Source organism: Hakea prostrata, chromosome 7 (assembly GCF_041222555.1).
Source record: "Hakea prostrata isolate BN-2017 chromosome 7, UWA_Hpros_2, whole genome shotgun sequence".
Classification (NCBI taxonomy): Eukaryota; Viridiplantae; Streptophyta; class Magnoliopsida; order Proteales; family Proteaceae; genus Hakea; species Hakea prostrata.
The window spans coordinates 9,746,551-9,768,699 of record NC_142606.1 but is presented as its reverse complement, the minus strand read 5'-3'; the positions used below and the strand labels follow the sequence as shown (position 1 = coordinate 9,768,699).

The 22,149-nt window shown below is 38.0% G+C and overlaps 2 protein-coding genes across 3 annotated transcripts; both read left to right on the top strand.

Annotated features, from left to right (window-relative positions):
* Window positions 1-3,280: 3,280 nt before the first annotated feature.
* LOC149009592 (E3 ubiquitin-protein ligase, putative (DUF1644)) lies at window positions 3,281-9,441 on the top strand. 2 transcript variants are annotated; one of them, XM_089163337.1, is made up of 4 exons: window positions 3,281-3,418; window positions 4,769-5,748; window positions 7,466-7,502; window positions 8,751-9,441. In XM_089163337.1, the coding sequence occupies exons 2-3, from the start codon at window positions 4,901-4,903 to the stop codon at window positions 7,500-7,502; spliced, it is 885 nt and encodes a 294-aa protein (XP_089019463.1). In that variant the 5' UTR covers window positions 3,281-3,418; window positions 4,769-4,900; the 3' UTR covers window positions 8,751-9,441. The 2 variants fall into 2 exon arrangements, with proteins under 2 accessions (XP_089019463.1, XP_089019464.1); XM_089163338.1 differs by lacking the exon at window positions 3,281-3,418 and adding an exon at window positions 3,434-3,704.
* Window positions 9,442-11,154: 1,713 nt separating this feature from the next.
* On the top strand, window positions 11,155-20,489 carry LOC149009591 (replication protein A 32 kDa subunit A-like). Its single transcript, XM_089164132.1, has 10 exons — window positions 11,155-11,412; window positions 11,496-11,606; window positions 11,713-11,810; window positions 11,934-11,975; window positions 12,157-12,234; window positions 17,693-17,771; window positions 17,880-17,975; window positions 18,059-18,138; window positions 19,036-19,104; window positions 19,191-20,489. The coding sequence occupies exons 1-10, from the start codon at window positions 11,311-11,313 to the stop codon at window positions 19,273-19,275; spliced, it is 840 nt and encodes a 279-aa protein (XP_089020258.1). The 5' UTR covers window positions 11,155-11,310; the 3' UTR covers window positions 19,276-20,489.
* Window positions 20,490-22,149: the final 1,660 nt, after the last annotated feature.

Sequence of the window (22,149 nt, the reverse complement as noted above, 5' to 3'; positions counted from 1 at the left end):
TTAAATTTGGGTGTTACATGTTTATTTTTTCCATTGTTTTTTTTTATTCTTTTATTCTTTTATTTTTTATTTTTTATTTTACTTCTGCAAACAATTGGTGCCTTAGTGATGAGGAGGTGGCGGGTATGACATTCCTTGTGGTATATGTAATGGTCTTCATCCTTTATTATAAAGCTCTCAATTCTTTTTTTGGGGGATGAAGAACAGCCATAACATTATATACTTGTATGCGTCTTCTTCTTTTTTGTTGAGAATTGATAGTTTTGTCTATAATGAATGAAGACTATTACATATATCACTGGAAGACTCAAATTCGTGACATCTTTAATAAAATGTGTTGCCATTACTAATTGAGTTACCCTTGATAGTTTTTTTTTTAGGTGTCTTCTTGGATGGTGACTTGAATGCTTTTTTTCTTTTTCTTTTTTTATAACAAATGCTAAAACACGATTATACATCGGCATTGATGTGTACACAACTTGCAACCCCAGTTTCTAGATACCACATGAAATAAGTTTGACTATTATTGTAGGCATGGTACAATTCATGTGCCTACATCATCGTTTACCAAAGTATGTAATACATTATAAATTGGAAAAAATTGGGCAGAATAACAAAAAGTCAAAACAAAGGTGACCTAATTTGGATAGTTAAAATACCGTACATTATTTAAAAAGAAAAAAAAACTTCATGCACACGGTTTTGGGAGGTAAATTGTATGTATTCTTATCCTTTTAAATGGTCATTTTCACGTGTTTAGTACGCACTTTCATAGTTGTTGTTTAATTTTAATCACTCAAAAACACTATATAAATTAAAAATCTAGACACATACAATTTTAGTTTTTTTTCTTATTTATATACATTAAGTTAGTAATTTAAAATTATTTAAAATTACTAAAAATATATTGCTGAGGTAACGATGGTTGACAATATTTTAAAAAAACAATGAAAACAAAAATTGATAATAGCGACGTGTTACGTGTATCATTTTATTTATTTTTTCTCATCCTCTATAATAGATGACTTAATAGTAGCTGAAAAATCCCAATTGTTGACCCCAATACTAAAGATAGATAGATATGGAGTGGATCACTCAAAGGACATTTCAATGTAAAATCTGCATACTATATGGAACTGAATAATTTGAGGTTGCAGGAAAATAGAGAATCTACATCCTATGGAACACTCTTTTGGAAGAGGATTTGGCAAATCAAAACACTTCCCAAGGTAAGGTCTTTCCTGTGGAAAGCAAGACATAATGCTCTTGCAACAGGATTGGCTCTTTTTGAGAAAGGTGGAACTCTCTCTCCATTATGTCTTTTATGTAAGTCTGCATCTGAGTCACTAGTTCATACACTTTTTAAGCGTACTTTTTCTCAACAATCTGGAAAGCATCCCCTCTTAAGGTTAGATGTGAATGATTTTATTGGAAATTGCATGTTAGATTGGTGGGATTTCATTGAAGGAAAATTCAAAAATTCAAGAAATATTGATCGATTACACACAATATGGAGTCTTTTATATTGGCTTATATGGAAGTCAAGAAATGATTATCTTTTTTCAGCTAAAACTCCTAATCTTCAAAGTTTAATGATTCATCTTCATAATTTGTTAGGTGAATTTGATGCAATTTCGGCTTCCGAGGACGATTGAACTCAGGTAGATAGTAGAATTTCAACAGCAAGAGAGTTCAATTGTCCCCACAACATCAGCCTGTTTCTCCTTCAAATGTGTTCCAAATATATACAGATGGTTCATGGGAGGACAATGAAGGTTGGGGAGGAAGAGTTGGTATCATTTGGCAACCTAATGGCAGCTTCTTAGCGGCAAAAATCAAGTTAGGTCACGCCGTTATCCACAGCTCAAGTTGAACTGGAGGCTATCAAGGATATAATTCAAATTGCATGGACACTGGGGATTAAGAACTTTCGCTTACATTCTGATTGTCGTTCGGCATTTTTAAGTCTCTTAGGAAATGATAACTCCTTAGATTGGGTTTGTCTTTCTATCTCTGAAAGCATTAAATCCTTATTAGTTTTGTTTGACTTTGTAGATATATGTTTTATTCCTAGATCAACTAATAGTAATACTGATTTATTGGCTAAAGGATCTAGATTATTATGTATTTCTAAAGTTTGGTGGTTGCAACCACCTTGTTCAACAATGTATCTTATTCTGCTAGGTATTTTAATTCAGCTTGGTTAATTTAATATCATTGTTTGATCAAAAGTCAACTAGGGATTTTTTGATAAAAAACAATACTAGCTGAAAAATCTTGAAGGTAAAGATCCTATATAAGGCCTTATATGGTGCATGACTATGATAGGTAATAGAGATGTTTGTCATTTAGTCACTGAGTCGGAAGAAGCAAACAAATATGATGGGATCAACCAAACCAATTAATACTAAACCCATCGGCTCGGCCGGTCTGGGTTATTCTTGAATAAATCGGACAGGCCGGGCCCCACATGCATGTCTCTACTGGACCCTTGTTCACGTTGGACTAGAATTTATAAAAATTCCGGGCCAACTCGGTTAATGTACACGCTACGGAATAAGAGAACCACACGTTAGCACATTTGAGTGGACAAAAGTGGCTTAAGAAAACCATTTGATTTTTTGGTAAGAAAACCATTTGATCTGTTCTCTTCCAAACTAAACGCCTGTCTTGCCACGTTGCTGTACACAGTGTTTTCAGGAGGTGACGTGTCAATTGTCTGTATAGAACAAGACATTCTGCTACTCGTAATGCGACAAGTGTCTCGTTAGAGTTGCCATCGGCGATACATATTTACGAAAGTACCCCATAAATTGAAAATGTCAGGATTTTTTTTTCCTTTTTCTTTTCGTTTTCTTAAAATAGAAAAGCAGAACATTTCTCCAGCCCTTATCGGCTTATCCCGACTCTCCATACTTTTAGAGATGCCTTCTCCGAGCCCACCAGTGAATGGCATTACAGTTAATTTCGTCAATTGTAGGGGTAAATATTTTAGTATAGTATATGGTGAATAATATCACCACAATGTACGACTTTTGCGTACCGATCAGAATATTCTCTTATCTCACGATCCGATTTCCTGTATTACAAGCTACCTTACCTGTGTTTCCGCTTTTTCCATCTTATCTTGATCTTAATGGGTTGAAGTCGTATCATCATGTGGCTCGAACAATTTCTTTGAAGTGATCTAGTTTAATTTGGTGGCTCGGCAATGTAGGGGAACAATAGTTATATGTGTTCTCCAAATTGGACAAAAAGAAAAAGTATAAAACCCAAACAACGAAACTGACCCCCGAATCTGGGAAGTAGCAAAATGATAGACCTTTTGCCTCTCACAACGACGACTTCATAAGCAGATCTCTTTCTCTTGTTCTTTTAGGGTTTGGTGCTTCGGCCAGGAATTTCTGATAGCGAAAAGGTTCGAGTGTTCACCTTTAATGGATTAATTGCTCTCTTTCTACGTCACTGGAGTTGTTTTTTTTCGGTTCTTCATATCAGTTAGCATCTTTTCTAATTGATCATTTTCCTTGAGAAAAAATTGTGGATTTTTATCTATTTTTTGGAAATTTTCCCTATAACGGTAGATTGCTGTTTCACTTCTGCGTCTTTTTACGCGGTGATAATTGTGGATGGGGTTACTTCGTTTGTGCTTGGTTCTGTATTTCTGAGAGTAGCAGAGAACTATCTGTGTGATCGATCCGTTGGTAGTTCGGCAAACCTATTTGATCAATATTGGATTTTTGTGAAGTTCTGTCTGGATTAGTTTATTTAGCTTCGTTTTTCTTATGAAGTTTGTCAGTTATCCGATATAGAAACAATTTGATAAAATAGTCGGGTTCTTTGACGTGGCTTGCTTAGTTGAAGGAAAACCGAGCCTTAAGATATTGAGTTTTAAGTTTGGAGGAATATCCGGCACTAAATTCTAAAGAAATTGTAGGTTGTAATGAGAAATATTTTTTGTTCCATCTCCAACAATAATATCCGATGATTTTGGGACTAGTTGATGTCAGTAAATTTCCCCTGCTGGATTTGTTCTCCCTTTGAGATTGTATTTTTTTCATGAGCTATTTACTCAATTTTCTTTTGTACACCTCTTAAATATGTGTCTGTCATTTGATCCTCATAGCTCGGGTGATAGAATTCGCATGCACGGCTTGATAGAGCCTTTGCAGCACCTATAACTATTTATAGACATGTCATTTTATAGCAATAATCAGTAATATTATCTGGATAAGGTTATTAAGTTCCTCTTATTGGCATACAGCTCCCTAGCTTCTCAATTCCTCCTCATCCAAAAGAAAACACATATTACCTCTGAATTCCTGAATATAATATATGCCTCCAGTAGCGTGATTGTTGCAATTGTTTTTAAGTTGTTGGATTTAATAATTCATCATCATCATTGTTTAATGCTGGGAATCAGAGAATGAGACATCAATAATGAAATAGTTGTATTCTCACCACACTTTCCACTAGAATTGGTTTCTTGTTATTCAATGGTCTTGGTTGAAATTTTTCTGTATTTGAGACTGGGGGATTTATGCTCCCTCCACATGGACGTTAGTTACAGCATCTTTATTGAATTGTCTTTTATCTTGTTCGCTTTCTAACACCATTTAGTTATGAAATCAAGCTTAATTTTATGCTTTCCGTTTCACTTTTCATTTGCAGCTAGTTCTCATTGCAATATTCACAAGACCAAGTATGTTTTCTATACTTTCTTCTGGTGGCATCTCACTTGTTCTCTCCATGGAATTGTAATTTGTAGGTTCAAATGTCAATGTGGAATGGCGGGCTTGAAAGAGAAAGGTGAAGCGTTTTCTGCATGAGGGGTTTAATGTAGATAGATTTCTTCACTTTTCTGAACCATTTGACTAGCCTTCATCCAACTCCTTCCAGCATGGAAGATGTCCAGCTTAATACCAATTGGGAGGACGTGGTTTGCCCTATTTGCTTAGATCATCCCCACAATGTGGTTCTCCTTCACTGTTCCTCTTTCGAGATTGGATGCCGCCCATTCATTTGCGACACAGACCACACGCACTCAAACTGCCTTGACCGTTTCAAAAGTGCAAATGGGATGTTAGCAACTGCAAAGGACCATTCAACACCCAATCCAACTTCAGCAGAAAGCACACAGCCAGTTACATTGCATGGTAATTGTCGTCCAGCTTGTCCGTTGTGTAGAGGGGAAGTAATGGGTTGGGTTATCCTGGAAGAAGCTCGTCTTCATTTAAACAAGAAGAAACGGTACTGTGAAGAGGAACGCTGTTCATTTGTTGGCAACTACTCAGAGCTCCAAAAGCATGCGAAACTCTGTCATCCTCATGCCCGTCCATCAAAGATAGACCCTGCTAGGCAACTTGATTGGGAAAATTTCCAACAGTCCTCTGAGATAATAGATGTTCTGAGCACTATTCATTCAGAAATCCCTCATGGGGTGGTGCTGGGGGACTATGTTATCGAGTATGGGGAAGAAGAAACGGGGGTTGAGTATGAAGACTTCCCTGGGGATGAAGGCAACTGGTGGACCTCTTGCATCTTGTATCAGGTGTTTGGTAACTTTAGGAATTCAAGAAATAGAAGACGGTCAAGAACTAGTGAGACTAGGAGAGGACGTCATAGATCAAGCTATGAGGCTTCAAATTCAGATGAGGGGTCTGTGACATCTGACTATAGAGTTGACGAGACCGATGATGAGTACGTGGTTGCAAGTGGATCCTCTAGAGGGAGCTCTAATCAGCACAGGTCAGTAAATCACATTATCTGGTAGTTCTCCATGTGTGGTTGGTCTCACGATGTGCACTTTATTCTTTTCTAATTTTTTGTAAATGCCAATTAAAATTATGGAGACATGGTGAAGAATGATGTAAATGCCAATTGGAATTATGGAAATCTAGTTAAAAATGTTGGTAAAGGAGGTGGTGCAAAGTGTTATATTAAATACGGATTAGTAGAAAAACAAGAAAAATAGGGGATGATTTTGTATAAAATAATTAGAGCTGGGTGGTTAAAATGAGAAGTATGTCTTGAGTTTTGTGTGACTCTGTATTCCTTTATGACTTAAATCAGTAAGTTTATTGAAAAGTTGTACTAGTTATAATATATGGAGCTATAAGTGGGTGCTGGGTACTGAAGTTTAATTATACAACCAGTGATAATGTATGGGGCTAAATGAGGATGCTAGGTACTGAAGGAACATCATGTAAGCTGTAAACAAACTTAGTGTCATTGAAATGAGGATGTTGAGGTGGATGGATTGACACAATCTCAGATGCAAATCAATGGAATGGGAGGGGGGCAAAAACAAGATCAATATTCTTGGGATGAAGAAAATAGAAGAGAAGAAATCAGGTTTGGGAAACCCGTCCTATATTTAGTGCTCAACGGCACTAAAACTCGTAATAAAGAAGAAAGTCAAAACATCTCTAACTGATGGGGTTGATATTACATGTATAAAGTTCTAAGCTTACTTGACTAAGAAAATGACCCTTATTAAGAGTTACACACACTGTAAATAAACTCAGATTAGTAGTCTATCTAGCTATTAATTGTTCCTATCTAGCTCAAGCGGTTCACTTAAACTACTAATCCCATGTACTAACTTTATCCCTACAGTACGGGTTTACAAATTAGGCCCTCCAACAAAAACAAAGATAAATGAATAAACAATTCTCAACCTACAAATGATTACCTGAAGGTTATGTTTCAGCCCATTGAACTGCCAACTCACATAAGCTTCTCAAGTTCTGTTGCATCACCTTCATATAGGATTAATGCCTATTGCAACTGCATCACTTAGGATATGCTCTCATGCTAGAGTGGTCGAATTTGTTGCTAAAATTCTACCTGATATGAAAAGTTGATTTAAAAAAAATAAATAAATAAATAAATCAAAAACTCTGTGATAGTGTTGATTAGGACACTGCCCCATATGTTTCCAGTGTGAACCTGTATAAATTTTCACAATAGTTGTCATGTTAAACACTGTGAAGTGTCATGTCTTTATGCCCTTGTTACCTAGCTAAAATTGACAAATGATTCTTCTAATGAAACCTGGTCTAGTATTTAACTCATTAAACCTGGTCTAGTATTAACTCATTGTCAAAAGTCCTTTTTTCTATCAAGCATATTATTGTCTGATATGGGTACATATAGTGATAGTTTGATGCATGAAGGGAGTTCCATCATGCAGTAAGGTCCACTCTTGAGTAATGGTTCTCTTTCTGCTTACTAATTACTCATTTTGGTTTACTGAAGTATAGAGAAAGGTTTGATATATGAAATACTAACACTGCCTAGTTTTCACCCACTCTCCTGTCTCTTTTTTCTTCTTGGTCTTCTATGAATAGGTGCTTTTGTACTGGCAGTTCTCTTTTAGTTGTCCTGCTTCTTGTGTTAGCTAAACATTTTCCTCATCTGTACTAATTTACTATCTTTTTCAATTTTCTGATTATATGCACAGATCTAGGAGGCGGCATTCTCGCTTCCATGACAGTTAGGTATGCCTACATCTCTGTCTCATCTATCCCGCGTTACTGCAATAAAAAGCCTTTGTTAATCCTACTTAAGCTGTTAATGAGTCATGTTCCTTTTGAACTTTTTCATATCTCCTAATTTCAGTGTCAGCATCGTGTGTCTAAAGATGGCATTCCAGTAATTAAATGAGTTCAAAATATTCCCTGGTTTGTGACTTCTCCTAACTCTCAGGCAAATTGTTTGTGTGTGTGTGTATGTGTCTGTTTTTTTCTTTTTTGGGGTCTCACCTTAGTGGGTCTACATGATCGAGTTCAGATGCCTAATAGTTAGCCTTATCTTGGAAGGAGAATGCATGACGACTTTGTTTAGCCATACACATTTCTTGGCCAAATATGTTGTTTTCATGTTGAGGATCAGCAAAAGAGAATAGGGAGTTTTGTTTTTTTTTTCCTTCTTTTGTTTTGGGGGGGGGGGGGGGGGGTTGTGGTTGGAACTACTTAGCTTCATTGGGGAAGTTAGGCCTTTGAAACCTGCCATATGAGAGGGTATGACCACTGTAACATATCCATGGCTTCTACCATGTCCGGTACTCCAGAATGAGAAATGGAGATCTGTAGATATGGACTGTCCATCATTATAAAGTATATTCAGATATTTGAGGTGTTATATTTTTCGACTTTTTCTAGAGGTGTAAGCAGGGTTCTGTTTCTCAGGAGCAGTTATTATTCCCTTCCATTTGTAGGAAGTTGATTATTCATTGTTATTACCTGTGGTTTGGGCTGGAAGGGACATGTGATTATTTCAACAATTAAATTGAGGTTTCAATCTCAAGATCAACGCTAGGATTGGTATCAACCAAAATTTTTTGTTTGGTCAGGAAACAGTTTTCTCGTATAAGTTGCATTAGAATTTTCCTACTAGTTTTAGTGGCTTTCTGGGCAAGCACAGCTAACCGTAACTTACTGCCATTTACTCTCCACCGATGACAAGCTTTTAACTATTTCTCCTTCCGCACCCAACCCGGCCGCAGCCACTTTGCCCCATCACTTTTGGGATGTTTGGCGTTGGTTTGTGCGTGGAGGAGGGGGTAATGGGGAAAGCATAGGTGTTGGGAGGAAAGAAATGTTGTGACCTTATCGATTTGACCGTATTTTCTCCTGGTATCGGTGTACGGTTTGAAGTGGGTTTTACTGAATTATTTTGCATTCTCAAAGCTAGTTATCTAATGACAGGGTCTGTGCTTTTTCTTTCATCCTTTGTCTTTTTTACAGGCGACTCAAGACTTCAATCTTGGAGAGAAAAGATAGTGATCAGGAGCTCTGTGAAAGAAGTTCTGCAAGATCAAAGACAGTTCTGAATGCGAGCAGTAATGAGATAAGACAATTTGAAACCCACACTCTGGTGATCATGAGCTAGTGGTCAGTAGTCATTGAGCAGGGATGTCTACTGCGTCAAGCACGTAGGTGAAGATATATCTTGCGTTAGGTACCTTAAATGTGTTCATATAAAGCTCGCATGTATTCGTCTTCTGATATGCAATGCAAGTGTGCCGTAGTTCTCTAGTTTATAATCTTTAGATTTTTCTAGAATCAATTGCGCAATTAGAAAATAAAAATTGCATGTAAAAAAATAAAATCTCTCCTTGGGTTTCATTCAGAAAAACTTATTTGGCAAAGATTCCATGTATACAAAGTTAATTGATTGAATGTCTCGAGTTTCATGGCTAATGTGTAGTGGGTTCAATCTGTTTATTTGGTTTGGTGCCGTATGTGGTATGTGGATGAAAATCTCGATATATTTATTCAAATGATTGGGATGGAATTTTGCCACTTGGTGCAATTTGCACATTTGGGTAGCCCAAGCGGCGCCAATCAGGACGCAACATTTTAACAAAGATCCGTGCAAACTGAGATTATGGTTTCTGTTATCTGCCTTTCACTGTAGCACTCAAGAAATCATATTATCCTGTGCTGAATGGTTTTAATTCGCCTTTTTTTTTTTTTAAATTGTTTTCTCGAAAGTTAAAGCGGGTTTAACGCTGAAGGAGGGATAATTTGGGAATTTTGAAAATATGATATCCCATTATTCTAATAGTAAGGGGCGACTGATTAGGCCTTTGTATTTTGATCATAAACATATTTTATTATGACCGATTGTATCATAAAAATAATTAAATTAACTAAAAGTCTTTATATCATTAAGTGTGTGATTTTAATTGAGCATTTTAAAATGTTTTTTTTTTTTTTGGGTAAAATCAATTCATTCTGAAAAGCAAAGAAAATAACAAGGGTCTCAATCCCAGAAGGTCAAATTATCCTACTTGTAATGTAATGGACGTGGCTTCTCTAGGTAAGGCATGAACAATAGATTCATTCCTACAATCTGTATTCCCTCGGGGCGTGGTTTAAGTATCCGGTTTCCCTCAAACTAAATTTCTTCGTACATTTGTTTCTTCCGGGGGAAATGCCACGTGGCACAATCCTAAGAGGGAATTACAAGAAATTGTAGGGAAGAATTACAGAGGATGTGAATCCATGAACAATTGCATTACCTTTACCAAAACAAAAAAAAAAACAATTGCATTACCCTCACTAAGAATAGAGGAAACTTGAAAATTCTATAATGTCTCTCGCAACAATTTCTACATGTCATTTTAGAATGTCATGAAACATAAACGCGAAATATCAGTTTTTTTTTTTAGAGTTTTTCGATATAGTTAAGGTGAAACTATTGTTATTTATTTTAAGTGGATTGTATTATGTGTAGTTCAATATTACAATGTAGCAAACTATAGGGATGTAAATGGATTGGATAAGGGTAATCATATTCGCTTCCTATGTTTCGAATCTCCTCTGCTCATCTGTTTTTTGTATTGGACAGTTGTGTGCTCTTTGGCCTAGGCATGAGTCATACCAGCTACTGCGGACTATACTAGGCCTCCGGTGGGGCTCCGCTAACGGCACTAGTGCTTGCGCTGGTAGTGCACTGGGCTAATGCTTGCATTGGTCGCACTCAATAAAAAGTCCAAACATTGCGTAGCGTGACCCCCCTACTACATCCCCTCATTTATTTACCAAAAAAAAATATTCACGGATAATATCCTATTGGTTTTTTGACGGATTTATGTGATAATTGGATAGTTATTTTTCTTAAGTAGATTATTCTAAATGGGCATGAATGCAGAGTAAATACAAATTTTCTACTACTTGTTGACATCTTTACCATTTTATTTGTGAGGGTTAGATTATTTTAGTAAAAAAGCTAGAAAAAAAAATAGTCACTTATCTCAAGTAAAAATTTATAAAAATAAGAAAAAAAAATTCAAATAATTAACTTAATCATATTATTTAGGTAGGAAAAAGATATACCATATATGCATCCTATTAGTAAGTGGATAGACTCGAATATTGTTAAATAGATGAATGTGAATTCAGGAATAGATTTCAGTTATCCATTAATATACACCTAGCAAAAATGATTGTTTATTACAGTAAAAATAAAAAAATAAAAAAACACAGCTGACGGTTTCAGTTACTCTCACTTTTTAAGTATTTAAAAATAAAAAATATAATGATCAAAATATTTTTTTTAATATTAATTTATTAAATTACCTTGTAGTAAGTAGTAACCTTAAATTCAGGCCGAACGCGACCGGTGAGTACGGCTATCCTACTATACCAAGAGCAACCCCATTTAGGTTGCGCGAGCGGGAAACGTAGACGAAAATTGGCGGGAATTCATCTCGGTGTATTTATTTATTAAAGTCGATCATTCAGTTCAGTTACTCTAATTCTCTCTTTTTCTTGTCACCGACGCTAGGGTTTTGCAAAGATGTTCGCTAGCCAGTTCGATGGTAATGCCGCCTTCTCAGGCGGTGGCTTCATGCCTTCTCAGGCTACTCAAACCCCAGACACCGGTTTTTCTTCTGCCAAGGTTAGCAATTCTTCTTCAATCCTTTTTTTCCTTTTTTTATTTCTTTCCATTTCATGTCATCTCATAATGGATTTTGGATGCAGAATCGAGATAGTCAAGGGTTGTTACCGCTAACAGTGAAGCAGATAAGTGAGGCTTCTTTGTCGAATGATGACAAGTCCAATTTCGTCGTTGACGGGGTCGAAGTGAACAACGTGGAGCTTCTGAAACTCTCAACTGCGTCTTTTTATCTTTTTTTTTCCCTTTAATTCCTTACATTTTGTTACATTTCTTGAGGATTTGATGTTGTGATTTGTGTAGGTGACGATGGTTGGAAGGGTGTTGAATAAAGCAGAAAGGCAAACAGATATTGCATTTACCCTCGACGATGGAACAGGGCGAATCGAATGTAACAGATGGTGATGGATCTTTCACTTTCCATTTGAAACGTAGTTTGGTTTTCTTGATTGTTTCAACACAGATTCCATGTTCCGCCGATCTGATTTTTGTTGTTCTATTTTTCCTTGGTAACCCCTTTTCAGGGTGAATGAAGCCGTGGATAGTAAGGAAATGGAGGGAATACAGTAAGTTTTTACATTTGCATGCCTTTCTGTGTGTCTGTTTCACTGTTCTAGTGATCTACCAATACGCTTAATTGCTTCAATCATTCGTTGTATCCACCGCTAAAGGTTTCTTCTGGGATCAAAGAAATATGGTGGTTATCATTTAGGGGCTGACGCTTGCAATTAACTTTTCATATGTTAGGGATGGTATGTATGTTCAAATCCATGGACACTTGAAAGGCTTCCAGGGGAAACGCCATTTAGTTGCATTTGCTGTTAGGTATGGATTTGAGTTCCTTTATCCTCTTTAGCTGTTCTGTTGGAATTAATTTTATTAAACCTTCAGGTGAGTGATTGCTTTATTGAACCAAAGTATTTAGAGGATATGCATATTGAAAATAAGATGTCAATAGGTTTTGAATACCTAAATGTAGGCTGATTAGTAATTGGCTTTGGTTACATGGTTTCTGATTGGTTAAGTGTTGATTATCTTCAGAAAACAAAATTGAAGAGAAGTTCGGAAACAATTTGTAGGAATTTTATTATGGAATACATATAATAGCAAAATAAGAGTGCGATCTCATGAAAAGAAATTAGTGAATCTCGGCAGATGTATATGATGCAATTAAACCAATTTGAAGTCATCATAGCTCAACCCATTGAAAGCAAAACAATGGTAGGGAGACCGTGTGAATGTTACTATAAGCCGAGTCCAGAGGCACCCACTGCATTCATTTGGTTTTATCGGATGGGTCAAAATATCTTCCAACTCTTCATGGCTAAGTATAAAATGAGCTATAAGAATTTGTCACTTGCATTTGTTTTTAAATGGTTGGTTGCTTTTTTAATTCTTTCTTCAGGTCCTATCTATTTTGAGTGAAATGGTAAATGACAGACGGTATTTGAGATACCATTCTGGGACATATTGGTGTCTCTGAAGATGGTAATGTAGTACTGTATTTGAATGATCAAACAATTAGCCAAATAGGACCTTTCACAGGGAATCAACTTTAGATTTGATAAGACTTAAGATAAATAAAATTCAAATATAAAGATAGGCTGAAAACCGGAGTGGTAGAACAAGGATATTGGTTTAAGAACAAGGACTAAATAGGTCTTCAAAACAGCAATAGACTATAAAGAAGAAAAGGATGGAACAAAAAAAATAAGGACAACAAAGAACACCCCACACCAAGGGAAACAAACACCAACCTACCTATCAAACACAAGGAGTCTCCATAGAGAAGGAATCTAACAAAGCAATTATTCAAAGATGAGTGTTTCACCATTACATAAGTCTCTTATAAGCACCAAGAGACAAAAACATAAGAATGCAAGAAACCACCAAATAGCAAAATAAGAGTGCCATCTCATGAAAGAAATTAGTGAATCTCGGCAGATGTATATGATGCAATTAAACCAATTTGAAGTCATTATAGCTCAACCCATTGAAAGCAAAACAATAGTAGGGAGACCGTGTGAATGTTACTATAAGCCGAGTCCAGAGGCACCCATTGCATTCATTTGGTTTTATCGGATGGGTCAAAATATCTTCCAACTCTTCATGGCTAAGTATAAAATGAGCTATAAGAATTTGTCAATTTTGCATTTGTTTTTAAATGGTTGGTTGCTTTTTTAATTCTTTCTTCGGGTCCTATCTATTTTGAGTGAAATGGTAAATGACAGACGGTATTTGAGATACCATTCTGGGACATATTGGTGTCTCTGAAGATGGATTGACCACTGTTCTTGATGAGAGCTTCCTTTTCTTCTTTTGGATGAATAAATGATTTCATTAACCAAAGCCTCAAGGAGGGGAAGAAGAATGTACAAAAAAGAGAAAAGAGAGAATTACAAGGGGAAGAGAGAAAAGAGGGGGGGGGGTAGAGTTATAACCTATTAGTTGGCAAATAAGAAGACCCGAGGCCCCAAAAAACAACAATAGACATATTTATGGGGGTATCTAGAACTAGGGGTGAGTAGAGACCTCAAAATGGATGGCCTTCCAAATCAAGTAAATGGATTTGGATTTCGATGTCCATTTCCTGAGATTCTACTCCCACCATATGTTGTGAGATATCAAAGTATTGAACGCCAATTTGCTTGCTAAACCGCATATAGATTTACTTGCAAGTTGCCTTGAAAACCAAGCCCAATCTCCAGGGAAACCTAGCGGACACCAAGATAGGAGCTAAATAGAGATGATGGTTGTCAATTATAATGAATGAGAGAAGGGACATAAGAACAAAAGGTGGTCCACATCTTCGAGACCAGAAGGGATGTAGTTTGGGTTGACATTGAGATCTCTATGCTTGGGGAAGGTTTGGGTGGGGAGGCAAAGGTTGAAGGCTCTCCATGTCGTAAAGGAGTGATGGGAGATGTGGTTTTTGTACCAAACAAGGAGGAACCAAGCCACAGGGGGGCAGGTAAGGTTCCAAGCCAAAGCAAAGGAGAAAAAACTAGAGGGGGAGGGTGACCAAAAGGTGAGGTTGCTAGGGAGGTTGGACCAAACTTGAGTTAGGCTCGGAGAGGAGGGGGGGGAGTCCAGGAGCTACTTGAGATGTAATCTAACAAAAGGGTGAGCTTGGGGATATGAGAGGCATAGACTTGGCAAGGGCCGAGGAAGTTTCAGAGGACACCTAAAGGATGCCAGGGGTCCAACAAAAAGTGGGTGGAGGACTCGTTAGAGACCTGAGTAGTAATGGCAGGTAGAGCAAGGGATCTGAAAAGAAGGAGCTTCCTCCGGTTCCATGAGGGGTTGGGGGAAGGGAGGCTGTCCAAATGGAATCATCTCTCAAAAGGTGGGAAAAAATTTACCCAAATAGAGTCATGCCTGTTAATAATCTTCTAAATGAGCTTCAGGAGGCTGGTGATGTTAAAATTACGGATACAACGAAAGCCACGGCCTCCTTCCAATTTAGGCCGGCAGACACGCGACCAACTAATGGGTGAGAGGAAAATGAGAACTTCCTTGTTAAGACTAATTCAGACTAAACTGAATAGGACCAAGTGATGTGAGAATTTCAAATCACGTGGCTTTAATGGGATAAAAGTGATTAATTGAATATCTATTTCAGAGCATACAGAGCTGTGCTGTTAACTGTAGCGTGCATGTGGATATTCAGTCTCAGAATTCTGAACTTGGCTGTCCTTTGCAGGGCACATCTCAGCGTGAGTGATATTTGTTCTGCTCCAAATAGGGCATGTATCCAGCCCTCGATGGAAATGTGCATTATTTCGAGTCATTTATAGGGGCCATTTAGCCCATCCAAAACATAAATTAGATCCTCCTGAAAAATCAGTTATCCAATTCAAATATATGGCATGCTTTATAGGGCTTTCTTTTTCCTCACCTAATATCTTCCGTTAAAACTATTTTCTAGTCCTTTTTTATTTTTTAAGCATCACTTCATTTTTAGCCATGTGGAAGACTCCATTTGAGCTAGAATTTACAGAGATGAAAAACAATTTAAAAAAATAAAGCCTTGCCCGGTATAGCAAATTCAAGCTTTTATGTGGCATTTGTGCCCTGCTGGCTAAAATTCATTCCCAAGGTACCAACTTCCCTTTTATTTTTCCTCAGCATCCTTTCAGAAGTTGCATAACAATGTGACGAAATATGCTTTGTTCAGTCAGGATGACTTTTATTATTTTATGTGGAGGATACCATGTATGGGAATGGTGGGATCTAATCACTTGCTTGGATGGCTCATCTGTTTCTCTACATAGCATTCCCTTGTCTTGAGCCCACCCATTCCCACCACCCAAAATGATACGAGAGGAAAGAAAGCTAGATAGGCCACTCTGCCATCTGATGAGGATAAGGTCAATTTCACTCACCATTCGTTGGTGAGAAAAATACAGGGAAGCTGCAGAATGGGTTTCCAAATATGGATTAATTTGAGATTTGAGAAGCATTGTAAAACTTGGCAGCAAGAAAAATCAGTATAGATCCTGAACATAAAACCTAGACCATATCTGGTAGAAATCTCCTGCATTGGTTATGTAATGCATGGGAAAGTTTATGCTATTCAAGGATTTGCTTTGTCTTTAGCAGACATGCAAGTTGTTCTGTTAGGTACCTGAATGAGGCTACTTAACAAGGTGGAATAACTCAAGAAGAAAAAAGGGACTTTGAATAAAAGTTGAATAAGAAACAATACATTCTACCAGCAGTAGGTGATTCCTACGGCTACCCAAGAGCAATAGCTCTCACATAAACTTTCTCAATGCTCAAAACATGTCTCTTCTACTCTTCCTTCCCCCTATTTATAACAATTACGTTCCTACAATATTAATTAACAGAATCATCCCAATTCGAATAGGATTCTTCAAAAGTAACCTGAATTCGAATAGGACTCTTCAAAAGTAACCTGAATGTAATATGACTCTTCAATCTAATCTTAAAAAGTAACCTAAATACAATAGGACTCTTCGAATCTTCCAATCGTTTCCTTCCCTAGAATTTAGGGATTTACTTTCCCTGTCGAGTGTAGACTTGTGATACTAGGGACCTATCAATACTGCCCTCCAACGTTTCACCTTGTCCTCAGGTGAAAATCTGAAAATCTCTTCTGCTGGGGTTTAATGGAGTGGGCTTGACCCAAGGGGGTTTCTTTGGGGGTCTAGCGGCCCAGTCTTTGTGTTGGGTTTGTTTGGGCCTTAAGTTTGAGACGAAACATATCTGATTAAGGCCCAAATAACACAATCTTTGGCTCATAGGGATTGGATCAAACCGACGAACCGGTTTGAGGTGAACCGAACCAACCCCAAAAACCCTAATACTCCATCGTCTTCTTCCTTTGCGAATAGAATTTTCGGCCGCCTGCAACTTGCCGGCGATTGTACCTGGCCTCTTTCTATGCTTCTTCACTTTACTGCATCTCGATTTTATAGCAGAATATTGCTCCTCCACTCTGGTTTGGTAGGTATCTTCACTCAATCCTATCTTCATCTTTTTGCTCCATGTTTGGTGATGCTTGACTTCCGTAGCCGGCAGTACTTCATCCTTCATTCGATACTTCTCAACCTGGTTGTTGTCTATCTCCAAATTTGATGTTGGTTGTCTCCTGTCGCTAGACTCACACCCGGGGCTTCTTTGAATCCCATCCAAGAAAATGGCAATTCTTGTGATAGATCCAGAAGTGCCTCTCCTCTAGATGTTGGATGCCACCCCAACCAGTCTCTCGATCGGTTCTCCAGAAAGAGAAGAACCTCTAAAATCCATCCCCCCTCACCGGAAAACAAAGGTAGTGCCATCACCTCCCGGATTGTTACAGCTCGATACCAATTTGTTAGGACGAAGAGGACAACAAGGGGAAAACCAAAAGAAAAAAGGGACAATAAAAGAAAAGAAAAAAACAACAAAAAAGCAAAACAAGCAAAAAACCCTATAAAAAAACAAATACGAAACCAACGAATAGGATTCAAAAGAACGATGAATAGGACTCAAAAGTAACGAATGTATATGACTAATTAATCTAAAAGTAACAATACAATAGGACTTTGAATTCAACGTCCCAGAATTTAGGGATTTACCCGAGTGTAGACTTGTGATACTAGGGACCTATCATGTTCATTTTCCTTTTTTTGAAAATTTTGAAATTTTACTGGGTTTGCACTTCTTCTCCACTGTTGTTGTTTTGCATGGCTGTATAAAGTTATAATTTTTATACCTTTTGACTTGTGAGATGGATGTTTTCTATGCCTGATGCCATGAGCTTGGCTTTGATTTTCAGGCCTGTGACCGACTTCAATGAGATAACATGCCACTTCCTTGAGTGTATATATGTTAACTTGTACAACAAAAAAGTAAAGGTATATAAATGTGTTCAGTGCTTGTGCATCTTCTGATGCAAACATAGTTGCCTATAAATTTAGTGTATTTTTCCTTGGCATTTTCTGAATTGACATTGTACAACACAGGGTGGGGCTCCAACACAGGCTCATATGATGAATCCAGCAACAAATACCCCTTTGCAGAATGGACCCAAGAGCTATCAACCTGCTGCATCTAATCAAGTAAGAAAATCAGTGCAGTTAACTCTCACTGGTTCTTAAATTGATGTTAGTAATGTTCATCATATGTTCTCTTTCTTTTCTAGTTTTCTGGACAATCTGGAATTGTTGGAATTAAAGATATTGATCAAAAGGTCCTTGACCATTTGCAACTACCTTCAAACCTGTAAGTTATCACTATTCCTCTAGATTCTTCATTTTATTTTTATACTCTTACTTGATATATATAATATTTAATTTCCTTAACTGGTATCTTGTTGGGCTCCTTACATTCAAATTAATCACTCAAGCTATGGAGCCAGGTAAATGGCAACTTGTCATATAGTTATTGTGATTATTTTGGAGATAAAGGTATTGATCTGGTGAGCTTAAGATCCTTCAAATACACAAGCGTAAACGTTGGTTAAAGCTTCAGCCTTGAAGTACCTAAGTTCCCCTGTACAAAGAAGTTATTAATCCAGATTGAAGGAATTAGAACAGATCTAAGGTAACCTTTAAAGAAGTGGTGAGAAAGGATATGGCGTAACTTAAGCCTTTTATCTATTATGGCCTCAAATAGAGCTGATTGGAAGGCAAGGATCCATGTAGTTGACTGCCTGTAGTTGAGACAAGGCTTCTTGTTGTAGTAGTCTAAAAGGAGGATTTTGTTTGCTTTTTGATTTGGTAGTTTTGGGTTGATATTATAGGCTAAACCAAGTATTGTTTGGTTAACCTTGATTTTGATCTGCTGAAAACCAGTGCTGGCTGTCCGCCCTGGTTACCTTTTAGTATCATTAATGAACTTATATTCTTTATAGGGGGAACAAATAAGGAGTTCAATCAGACTTAAATCGATCAGGTTTTTACTAGCTTGTTTTAGTTTTTTGCCTCCAAATATACCCCTGCTTTCGGAGTGCATCTTTAGATCTTCACTTGTTACTTAATAATGTATCCTTTATGTCTTTGAAATGCTTCCCATCATGCCTAGCTTAATGGTTGATTAATTTCTCTACCTAGTAAGAATACCTTTTTTAAGTTTTTATCTCATGTGAAATAAATGATTTGGTTGATTGCTATGTTGTAGTGAACGGGACAAGGGCGTGCACAGAGATGAATTAGCTCGACATCTAAAGGTTCCCTTGGATAAAATCATGTAACTCTCTCTTCCCTCTCATTTATTCCCACAAATTGATACAAGCACAAGCTAAACTTGTAACTATTTGCTTGCATCTGATGCAGGGAATCCATTCGATCTCTCGAAGACGAAGGGCTCATTTACTCAACAATTGATGAGTGCCACTACAAGTCAACTACCAACGGTTAATACCTTGCTAAGTTGGCCCTTGACATAATACCTACTCCCCCCCCCCCCCCTTTCTTTCTTTTGCCATTTGCCAGCAGTTTTGGCTTACCTTACTGGGATCTTCCCTTCCTCTGAAGGAGGTACTGAATTAAAAATGGGCAGGACCAAAGTAAATATTCCGGAGTCCTGAGTTCCATATTTTAATATCGCATGTTTTAGTATTATATGGTATGGTAATTGTGTTGTTAGTTCAGTTTTTGAGTTTCTTTTGCTGGGGGTGTGGGTGGGGCTCGTGACAGTTTAGATTCATTGTTCACACCTTTGATATAGACGGGGTTCAAAACTCCTCTGACGGAACCCATCTAACTAAGAATCTGATTTGATTCACTAGTTGTTTCATGTTTGTATAAGAGAATGTCAACGTGCTCAAAACCAGACCTGACCTTTTTTGGCGAAGAGGGTTTGGTTTGGTTTTATATTGGTGCTCATTTGTTACTGAATTCAACCTCCAGCTAGATTATCGTCTAAAATAGGCAAATCTGGGGTGGTTTATTGAGGATAAATTCTATATATGATGGCTCAACGTCAGAAAAATATTCAGATAGTGAAATCATTATTTATTACATTCACTTTAGAGAGATTCTATGGTATGATCCATTTGTACGATGCAGGAAGAAGTATGGTACTCAAAGGTGGATTTTCTAAGTCATGTCACGCGAATTATCCACGATTTATAATGTTTTCTATTAACGAACTAAAACTGATGGAAGTATGCCAGTTATAATATTCTTTGGTAATTGATTGGTCAGTTATTATTGTATGCCCTTCTTGTTAGCGTCAATTAGAATTATTATTGTTGAAATGATTATTTATGCATTCAGAACTGTGAGATCACATGGCATGACGGTATGACCCCATTTGTGTGATGCATGATGAAGTATGGTTCTCTGCAAAGCTGGATCTTCTAATCATGGTTATCTTTGATTTATAATGTCTAATAATAACGAACAAAAGCTGATGAAGCATTGTAGCTGTGGTGCCTTAGCATATCGGTTAACTTGTTCTTAGTGTCCATGTTAGCTTCAATAAATATCATTCTTAAACCTAAATGATGATGATAGATTCCTTCCATTGGAATTTCGTTCGAAGCATCTTTTGCATCCCCTAATGATTGCGACTATGTTGACTTCGTGGGTTCGCTACTTGCTGATTTATAGACCATTCAATCTAAATCCCAAGTCTCGTACAGTCATTACTTTTGGGAATCTTGTAGCTTATTCGAGTTATAATTTAATGAAAGGAACCCATTTTGTCTAGTATGGGTTGAACCTGTATTAGATTTATGCAATCTGGGTTGGATTTAGACCAGAAAATCAGAGTACCTGGTGAAGGATGTAACGAGCTAGGGCTTGAGCGCCGGTGCAAAGCCCTTGGCTGCAAGTTTGTGATACATGCTGGGCATCAGGTGTGGTTTGGTGCTGCTTCTCAAGGGTACCTTTCTTCCGCCACTCTCCTTGGAACAGTAGTCAGTCAGGCTCCAATTGCGGAAAAACTGGTAGGTAGGGCCATGAAAATTCATATCGTTAATAATGTTAGGGCCCATAATCTCTCACATCCTTATCCTTAGTAGCTGCTTCTAATTATTGTTCATTCGGTGTATAGACATGTGAAGGCGCAGCAGAAAGGGTCCATGGAACTTTATTACATCTTTTTCCAGGGAAGTGACCACGGTTATGTCTATTAGATGTTCCTTTTCTTTGTCTTTTTTTCTGTTTTTCTGGGTTTGAAATCTAAAGGTGTTTTTGATTTCTTGTCTTTGTTCTCTAACTACTTTATCTGCAAATCAAGATGGCCAATTAAGAAAGCACATCTTTCACTTACATATGGCATAAACCACAGGTCCATGTTGGCCTCCTAAACTTCGGAAGTGTTCTCAACCTATTCTTGTTGGATATTTTTGTTGGGTAGACAGTCTGTTCAGAATGTTCACAGTTTTCAACTGCTCAGTCTGGTTTAATATGGGACCTCGTCTGGTTCGACAACAAGGTCCCTTCCGATGGCAAATGTGTAATCATAAAAGTGTGTTTCATGTGGTCTTATTTTTGAATTATTTTATAAATATCCCGGACATAAGTCTCACACCTATTGTGTGGTAAAACAGTCGTGTTAGGGGAGCAATATGTACCTTCCCGACTAGAAGACGATCTAGACTCAGATGCCCATGCAGATGTTTATCCAGAATCCATGCATCCTACTGCCATGTCATCCTTATATGTATGTGACATTATGAGATGGGTCGTTTTATGAAACCCTCTTTGATTGGTCTTGAAGTAGCTTTTTGCTCCTTTTTCCTTGTCTCAAATCTTTTTCCCCTCTCATGAAAACGAAAGGTAGCTAGGGTAACTGTACTTACCTTGTGAGTGATACAAAGATATGATTTAAACCATAAAGCATTCCCAAATCACATGTTACATTTTGTGGTTCAATCAACTATTCAACACCACCGGGGGGGGGGGGGGGGGGGGGCCCGCCCCCCCGCGGGGGGGGGGCCGTCCGCCCCCCGCCCCCGGGGCCGGGCGCCCCCCCCCCCCCCCCCCCCCCCCCCCCCCCGCCCCCGGGGGGCGGGCGGCGCGGGGGGGGGGCGGGGGGGGGGGGGGGGGGCGGGGGGGCGGCGCGCACCGGAAAAACCAGGGGGGGGGGGGGGGCGGCGCCCCCCCCCCCCCCCCCCCCCAAAAAAAAAAAAAAAAAAAAAACTACTTCAACCATGATCCTTTCCAAAGTTTCTATTTGCCACGTGACAGCTACTATTTTGTAAGTTATTAGGATTTGTTGGAGTTACTTGTGCTTCAATTTTAATACAAAACAAGAAGCCACTTAGTAGTTTATAAATTGCCC